At 37.3% G+C, this 9416-nt stretch overlaps 1 protein-coding gene across 9 annotated transcripts in view; it reads right to left on the bottom strand.

The window, feature by feature from the left end:
• Positions 1-2292: 2292 nt before the first annotated feature.
• LOC111866405 overlaps positions 2293-9416 on the bottom strand; it is a 37692-nt gene continuing 30568 nt past the window's right edge. For 7 of the 9 annotated variants that reach the window (XM_023855323.2, XM_033752238.1, XM_023855319.2 and 4 more), the window contains one exon: positions 4937-5635. In XM_023855323.2, the coding sequence (XP_023711091.1) occupies positions 5247-5635 (389 nt within the window). In that variant the 3' untranslated portion in view covers positions 4937-5246. Of the gene's footprint in view, positions 3641-4936; positions 5636-9416 lie in introns of those variants that run through there. The other 2 variants (XM_023855321.2, XM_023855327.2) reach the window with 2 other exon arrangements.

Consider the following 9416-nt stretch of genomic DNA (forward strand, 5'->3'; position numbering starts at 1 on the left):
TTTACTTTACTTTGTGAACTTGTGAATTTCTGCTGTACTGAAAAAGTCACAATATGTACACTAACCTACATGTAGAGACCTATCAGGTTTTTATTATATGTGAAGAGTAAGTTTGTTACGACAATAAAATGTAATCTTTCACATTTGTATAATGTATTTATGATACATGTTGTAAGTTGCCTGTTGTTACTGGCATCTTTCTCTAAACTTTCCAGTGTCAGCAAAATATGTTTTTCATAATCAAAATTATGCAAACATTGGAAAATTATAAGAGCACTAAAATATGAGAATCGAGTGGGATATTATGGAAGTTCTCCCTACACAACTACAACATATATTATATATATATATTTTTTTTTTGCTAAATGTTTCAACCACAGAGGCCATCAGGCATTTGGTGCAGTCATTGTGCTTGCTAGGAATATGAACACTGGCCATGTGTACATGTAAATTCCTGCTAAAATATGTTGCCTGGATTAGTTAAAAATCAGGTGAGAGAGATAGGTATTGAACAGGATTAGGATATATAAACTTGTGAGGTTAGGGGGCACATGGTAGTGTAGTTGATTGAGGCACTATGCTACAAGCTGGAAGGTTGCGGGTTTGAGTCCCCTTGAGGTGTATTTTTTTCAAGTGATCTAATCCTTCCAGCCATGCTATGGCCCAGGGGGTCTAACAGAAATGAGTACCAGGAATCTTCCTGGGGGGTAAAGGACAGCTGGTGCATAAGGCTGACAACCTCACTGGCATCTGTGAGCCAATTGTCTAGAGAAAATGTGGGAGCCTCTCCATGGCTTTTTAGTCCACAAGCGAACTATACTGACCAAGTGACCGCCACTTGTAGGCGAATTTAGTGCAAACTTTTGTGGACAGAGGGTGTTGCATGGTCAGTGCAATGGATCCCCATGCCCATTAATCTTGGTTTTCTAGACCAGAGCCGCTACTTTTCCAATCAAACAGCTCCTCAGTTACGCTCAGGAAACTGAGTGGATCCCGTTCCAGACCCACTACTTCTCAGAAAATCTGGTAGTGCCTGGAATCGAACCCTGGACCTCTGGATCTGTAGCCAGGAACTCTGACCACCAGACCACAGAGGTGGCCCAATATGGGAACCTCGGTGTCTCACAACCCTATGGGCTTTCATGGCTTGTTACAGGGATAGCTTTACCTTTACCATGAGGATAGGTATTAGTTGATGGAAATGTAAAATAGTGAGGGATGCAAATTAGATGAACTGTAGCAGCTAAAACCCTAGGTGCTCAAATTGTCAAAAGTTCTGAGGTTGAATGCTGCATCCACTGTGGGTCACAGGTGTGCTGTTGTTAACTTGTGTAATCATTGTCTTCCATCACCATTTCTTCCCCAACATCGTCATTGATTTCTCCTTCCTCCATTGTATTTACCTCCATTTCTGGCCACTTGTCCTTGTTTCAAAGAGTCCACTCTCCAAAGTACGTGGACTCCCAAATGTAGTACTTTTGCCCGAAACCCATACTTTAATTACTTATCACTTTTATGTACTAAAATAAAAAATCAGTAAAAAGGAGAAAACAAAAATTAATTATTATTTTCAAACAGCACACAGAGTCTTTTCAGTCTTCTTCCCCAATTGTCAGTATATCACACCTGATGTCATCTATTGATAGAAATGCTATATTAAGTGGTTAATACTGAACCAATCTCTTTGGCTGTGACAGCTTTAATGCAAGTACCCTGAGCTGATCTAACTGGCTGGTGGAATACAAAGGTTAAGGTGATAATACATTCTTTTGGTAGTCAGATATTTCTTAACTTCTGGACTTTCCTTAACATTGTAACACATCTGTTGGGGGAATACACATCAGAATGTGCAGTAAAACATAAGAGACTGTGTTCTTCAATTAAATACACATCATGATATTCTTTTAGCACAGTCAGTATAGCAACTGGCTATGGGCAGGACGACGGAGGGATCGGAGTTTGAGTTCCTGTAGGATCAAGAATTTTCTCTTCTCCACATCGTCCAAACTGGCTCTGGGGCTCACTCAGCATCCTATACAATAGGTACCAGGGTAAAGTGGCTGGTGCATGAAGCTGACCACTCACCTCCCACTAGTGCCGAGGTCAAGAGAATATGGATCTTACATCCGTTCCCCCATACGTCTTCATGGCACAGTGCTTAATTAGTTAAGTACAGGGACAACTTTACCTTTTTTACCTTTACCTCATGCTATTCGTTATACTGCTAATACTTGAACAATTACGTGTGTGAAAAAAAGATAAAATTAACAGAGATACAAGAACTGACAAACATAAACTGGAAAGTATCATCTTTACTTCAATGTAGATACACCATTTAACACACAATCATCAATTTCTACAATACATAAACTTTGATCTGTATAATATTAATACTAATGGGAGAGACTTGTTAGAAAACTAGTTCATTATATATGGCACTTTACACTTTCATTACTAAACACTTAGAACTTAACATCTACAAACACCTGACAGCAATCTCTTTTATCACTGAAGTTAAAAAAGTTACATACTGAGAACTTTCAGCAACTTTTAGAAACTCTCACAATCACTGCTGAAAATACAAACAATTTATTAATAGTGGAAATGTAGGTTATAAGAGTTTTAACAGAAACTCTCTGAAACCACACATCTTTAGGTAAACCTCAATATATGCGTTTTCAATCAGTGCAAGTTTCGGTTAACATGGTCACATACATTTATACCATTCCTCTATATGTGCCCTCTTAAAATTTCAATAGTGTGGCCGATTATGAAACAAAAAATTTTGAAGAACATATACAGAAGCTGCCCACATATAGTGTTGCCAGATTATGTGTCTGCTGTGCAATTATGCTGCCACAAGTTCAGTTTCACTTAAGCCACCATCCAAGGTAATGTTTTAAAGCAGTGTATTTCATGCTAAGCAATAGTTTATATTTTGTAAAAGTTCACCATGCACAAAAGGAAAAGTGGTATGTCAGTGGAATCTGATAATAAATGCGAAGTTATTACTCTGGATATGAAACTTGACATTATTGAACGGTTTGATAATGGTCAAAGCAAGGAAAGCATCAGCAGGGCATTAGGCCTCAATGAGTCTACGGTATGACTAATTCTGTCCAAATCTAATGAATATACAGAACAAAGTAAAGTTCCATCAGCATCTTCTAGTATGCAGTGCACTACAAACAGAAGTTTTGTTTTGGTTGAAATGGAATGTCTTTTAATAATTTGGCTGGAAGACTGCAAGCCAAAATCAGACTCCAATTGGTACAAACAACATAATGATAAAAGCACTTAGCCAGTTTTCATCACTCAAAGGAACGTTAATTAAAAGGGGTTACTATGACATTTTTGGCAGTATGAGGGTGGTTTCAAAAGTTTAAAGCTCGAACTGGAATGCATAATAAAATTATTTATGAGTCATGACATGAAGTTACAGCTAATACAATGAGGGATGTATGGTAATATCTTCTGCCTTACTGCAAAAATTGAGTTGACACTGTTATTGAGGAAATTAGTGCCATTGGAAAGGATCTTGGCTTTGAAGATGTTTATTTGTCCAATGCCAGAGAATGTCTGAATTCACATTCACAGCCACTACTGACATGGACCTTGTAGAACTGGAGCAACAGCATACCTGCAATGAGAAAGAAGAAATTTCGTATGAAGGGGAGGGGTGTGTCTCAAAGGAAATTCTGATATAGGAACTCGAGCAAATGTTTTCAAATCTGGAAACCATTAAACAACAAATTACAGATGTAGGTCTAAATGTGGGAGGAAGCATGGTAGTTTGCTGAACCCTAGAAAACGTAATTAGCTGTCATAAATTGTATGAAGAGAAAAAGAGGGTTACATCTGTTCAAATGATGCTTGACAAATACTTTTCTAGGAATAAGCACATTAATTTTTTGGCTCATTTCCTTAATAAAGGTTTTTACCTTACTTTCTTTTCATGATTCATTACAATTCTATATACACAGTTAAAACGTAATTTAAAGCCCACAATTAAGTCTTCTGATGAATGCTCCAAGACATCACGGATGAACTACAATTTTCCCCATTGGTTTTCAACTTCAACATATGCGGTTTTGAGATACAAGGTGCACTCAAAGAATGCCGTCTTCTGAGATGTGGTGTTCTGTAGATACTGTGTAAACCAACGTTTCAGAGGAACATATCGCCTCCATTTTCAGGGTAGAAAAATCCGCGAGTGAGGAACCAGCAAGAGTAGGTGGCTGCAGACTGAGTCACCAGTCGAAAACACCCAGCTATATAAGAATAGGTAGGGAGGGAGAGTGAGCCACATGGGAAATCAATAGAGAGGAGAGAGAAAGGGTCTGTGGAAATGGGCCAGCAGGTAGCAGGCAAGAGCCGGTATAGGACCGTGTACAACCGTACAGCGTGACAGTCAACTTCAGCCCACACCAAGATATAATTTTCTCCTCTTACTACGTCATTCAATTTCATTCACTGAGCTTTGAAAATGCAATTCTGATCCTCTTTTTACATTCTTTCATTAAAACTATGTATACATTATTTTAGGATAACAGTGAAGAAATAATATGCACCAAAAGGGTTAATTATTAATTTATTGAAGTAAATAAAATAATGTAATTTTAATGTAAAAATGTAAGGAGGATCAGAATTGCATTTTCAAAGCTCGGTGAATGAAGCTGAATGAGACAGCAAGAGGAGAAAATTATATCTTGGTGTGGGCTGAAGTTGAATGTCACATTGTACAGTAGTACACAGTCCTATACCGCCTCTTGCCTTCTACCTGCTGGCCCATATTCACCAACCCTTCACCTCTCCTCTCTATTGACCTCCCATGTGGCTCACTCTCCTTCCCTTCCTATTCTTATATAGCTGGATGTTTTTAACTGGTGATTCAGTCTGCAGCTACCTGCTCATGCTGGTTCCTCACTAGCAGATTTTTCTACCCTGAAGATGGAGGTGATACATTCCTCCGAAACATCGGTTTACACAATATCTACACAGCAGCACATCCCAGAAGATGGCATTCTTCTTAGTCACCACAATGAAAATGTCAAATCTTACAAGGTTCACTCGTTGCACAAATTAACCTCATACAAAGAGGTTTACCTGTATATATAAATAAGGAGTGTATACCATTTTACAACCAAAGACATGAACATCATACATTGTAACACTAATAAGCAATACTCTAAAGAAATCAAAAACTCACCCTCTGGTGTTAAATAAATATGAAACAGAGTTTCTGTTCAACTGTCAAGTTTAGCACAAGTATCCCCTGAGAGTCCACAAAGAATCTTAAATTTCTGTAACATGGCCGCAGAAGTACCTTTAGTAAGGTTATGACTAAGGTCAAATGGATCCTGGACACACATAGAGCATTTTGTGCGAAATCTTTCTGCATGTTTGTCTTTTGTTACTCGATGCACATAAGTTTCCATTGCAAGTGGAAGATCTTGCGGACTGTTGGAAAAAAACTGTTTACATATGGGAAGTCCGATTAAAGGACAGATTACATCTTTTGAAAAATTAAAATTGTGATAGTACATGAAGAAACCGTGAAGTAACTGCAGTACAGTCTGTGAACTCTTAATTACTGGTATTTTGGATTTACTTCTATTGAAGCTGCACTTCCATCCTGTCAAAAAGAAACATTATCAATTAGTAAGGCTAGAAAATATTTAAACAAGGCAAACATTCCTGCTATGTAGATTTCTACTCATCTGTAATCTGAGCATCTATCTGTTTCATATTTTTATTCGTGATGTTATGAATTACTCATATATTAATAAACACAAACAAGAACAATCTCAGGAATACTACTGCAGATGACTTAGCCATTTCATCCTTTACAAATAACAGTTTACAGAGAGAAGCAAACCAAGTCACCAAATACTGCATAGACTGGAATCTGAAAGTAATGAGAAATAAATCTAAAATACTATTTAAAAAAGGAGGTAGACTGAAGAATTAAGATGGACAATGTGAGGACGAACAATAAAAGTGGAAAATAAAATTACTGGAGTAATACTAGAAAACAGAGGTGAATAAAATAGACAAATGAACAGAATATCTGCAAAAGGCAGACCAGATTTCAATATCTATTGATATGTACTTAGTCAGAACCCTCGATATAAAGGTGAAAATTCTGGAAAATATACACAAAATGTTAGGTGACTCTAGAATAATGCATGCTATGGAGGCATGGGGTTGAGATGGACAGCAGAAAGAAACTGACAAAATTCATGGGATATTTTGTGAGCAAATAAGGATGCCCAAATTTGCAGCAAATAGTAAAGTTATGAAAAGATTGTAGGAGGGGCACAGAGATGTGCATGGTAATGAAGTACTTGTTATGCCAGTTATACATTAATACTAATGATATAGCAAGAAGCATTATGAATGGCTGATAAATAGCTTAAATGTTGAAAGTTGGGCATAGAAATCAAAGGAGGGTATATGATAAGTAGGATTATCATGTAACTACCAGAGTCAATCAAAGAATAAGAGAAAGAACACACAGAGAAACTGTTATATCTGATAGTGGGAGGGAGAAGTGGCATGGATAATTAAAACACTGCAAAATAACCACAATCAATACTGAATTCGGTTTTGTTTCCACGGTGTCCTGGAATTTCAATATAACATGCTTAACACAAATATTTTATATACAGAGGCAAATGAAAGTTGTACTTTAACACACTGTTATGTATTTTTTCAAGGACTTTGTTTCTTTCTACCTAATTACTGTTAATTGGAAAGAAGTGTGTTATTATATTGCCTCAAATAATCCATTAAACCCTCAGTCTTATTGCCTTTGTACATTTGGTTTGGATATTCAAAAATTAATTTTCACCTGATTCATCATCACTCTCATGGCCATCTCTCAAATGTCGCCTAATCACTTGAAATACATTAACCAGCCAGAGGAAGTGCTATAACCTCCTTCCATTCTTAATGCATTCAAAAGAATGAGCCTGTCTAGTGCAGATTATTCTGGAAACATGGGTTTCTCATGCTCTTTACTGATTAAACAATTCTAACATAGCTCTGTCAAGTTCTTGATAAACTAATGATTTCATCACTTTTCACTCTGATAAGCCACTGGTTGTATCAGAACTCCTAGCGTAATTTACTAATTTAGCTTTTTTCTTCCAAATGTTGCAGCCACTTGTTTCGTTTACATCATGCCACTGCAGTCTAACATCATTAACCCCATGTACATTCAGCAGTTCACAGAAGTAATTCTTCCACTTATTCAGAACAGTACAGGAATCTGAGAACATATCACAATTCTCACCCTTTACCAAGTTCTGGGAGGGTATCCCTTCTCAGATTCATTTATGCTTCCATACAAATCTCTAATATTCTTGTTTGTAAAATATGCCTCAAGCTTAATAATTCCCTTTTATTTCACATATTTCCATCTCCAATGCAATTTATTATTAGTCACCCCTTTTCCTCACAACGTTTCAGCCAAATATGGCCATCAAAAGGTGTCTTCAATTTTGCTCAAACTGTTGCACAGCATGGTATGTCAAAATTTTATATTGCATGTGAATGCAATATTTCTTAATTAAAATAAACTGACATCAATTTAAGTTAGTTAAAACTAGTTAAAATTAATTAATATACCAATGTTATTCTTGTGGTTGTTGTCCATTCATCCAAAATGGTATGCCTGAGGACTCCTGTTTTGGATTTGTTTGAACAGCATTTCCTGTGGCGTGGGTGTTATGCATGTTATTGTGTAGTTCTTAAGGATGGGGTGTAGTGTTGTCATTTTCATTATGCATGCCCTTTGACTGTTGGTTCTTCACCCTGCCTGTGTAGTTGTGTTGTTAATCAGTCTGTGTATGTAGATATTAATATCCTACCTATAGTCAAAGGGCATATGCAATGAAAATGATAACACTAGGCCAATATCCTTAAGAACTACACAACAACATGCACAACACCCATGTCACAGGAAATGGTGCACAAATGAATCAAAAACAGGAGACCTCAAATATACTGTTTGGAGGAATGGATGATGACAAGACCACACCATAGCTCAAGCGGTTAGTCGCTGGCTTCCCACCGTGGCAGCCCAGGTTCAAACCCAAGTCTGGTCAAGTGGGATTTGTGGTGGAAAAAGTGGCACTGGGGTAGGTTTTCTCCGAGTACTTCGGTTTCCCCTGCCAATCTTCATTCCACCAAATTCTCCATCATCATAATCACCCAGGGCAGGTACAATAGGCCAATCATGGGCCACCGTGCCAAGTGCACCCAACTGGACTCCACCCCCCACTGTGTGTGAAAAAGAAAATGGATGACAACCACAAGAATAACACTGGGACATTAATTAATTTTAACTAGTTTTAATTAAGGTCTACTTTAATTAAGAAATACTGTGTTCACATGTGATATGAAACTTTTACATACCACACAGTGCAACAATTTTAGCAAAATAGAAGACACCTAATGATGGTCATATATGACCGAAACATGTTGTGAGGAAGAAAGGTGATTAATAAGAAGTTGCATTGGAGAGGGAAATATACTATATGAAGTATATGATATATTAATGCAACAGGATACTTAAATACAATATTATTAATTCCCTCCTTTTGTTCCTGAAATGTCTACTAGCTTCAAATTTTGTAATGATCAGATCATCAAACCATGTTTTATGCTACTTAAATTCATTATAACCTACAATATCTTTGGCTGAAATTTTTATATTCTCTTTAACAGTTCTGCCACCTCTACTGATGTCCACATTACAATCTAAGTTTTCTAAATCAGTAAACCTGTCTGAAATTTTAACCTGACATGGTTCTTTGTATGCCACACTGTTCAGCTTCTTGCAACTAAATCTCCACATCAAACCTGTCTGTTGCTGGTTTGGTTACAAACAGTCTCTCCCAGACTTTTGTAATCACCAGATAATGATCAATATCACATTACAGTCAGCCCATCTAGAAGATTATACACCATGTACACTCGAATTCCGTCTTCTGTCTATCAGGGTGTGACAAATCTGATTGTATTTCTACTAGGAGAAATCCAAATGAATTTATGAATGTGGGAATTTCATACTCTCCACAGTTAGATTTCTTATGTGGTGAAGTACACTAATACGTGGTGCAATCCAAAAGTTCCCGAAATGTATTAATAAAAACTATTACATCTTACCTAGATCTTATTCTGCACCATCACCTTCAAAGTAGTCCCCTTGGGAGCGCATACACCGATCCCAGCGTTTCTGCCACTTTTCAAATGCATCCTGGAAGGCTTTCTTTGTTAGGGTGTTTAGTACCATCTGTGTTTCCGCTTGAATTTCCTCAACTGTATCAAATCTTTGCCCCTTCAACTTGATTTTCATCTTGGGGAAGAGAAAGAAGTCGCATGGAGCTAAGTCTGGCGAGTACTGTGGG

Source organism: Cryptotermes secundus, unplaced genomic scaffold (assembly GCF_002891405.2).
Source record: "Cryptotermes secundus unplaced genomic scaffold, Csec_1.0 scaffold130, whole genome shotgun sequence".
Taxonomy (NCBI): domain Eukaryota; kingdom Metazoa; phylum Arthropoda; class Insecta; order Blattodea; family Kalotermitidae; genus Cryptotermes; species Cryptotermes secundus.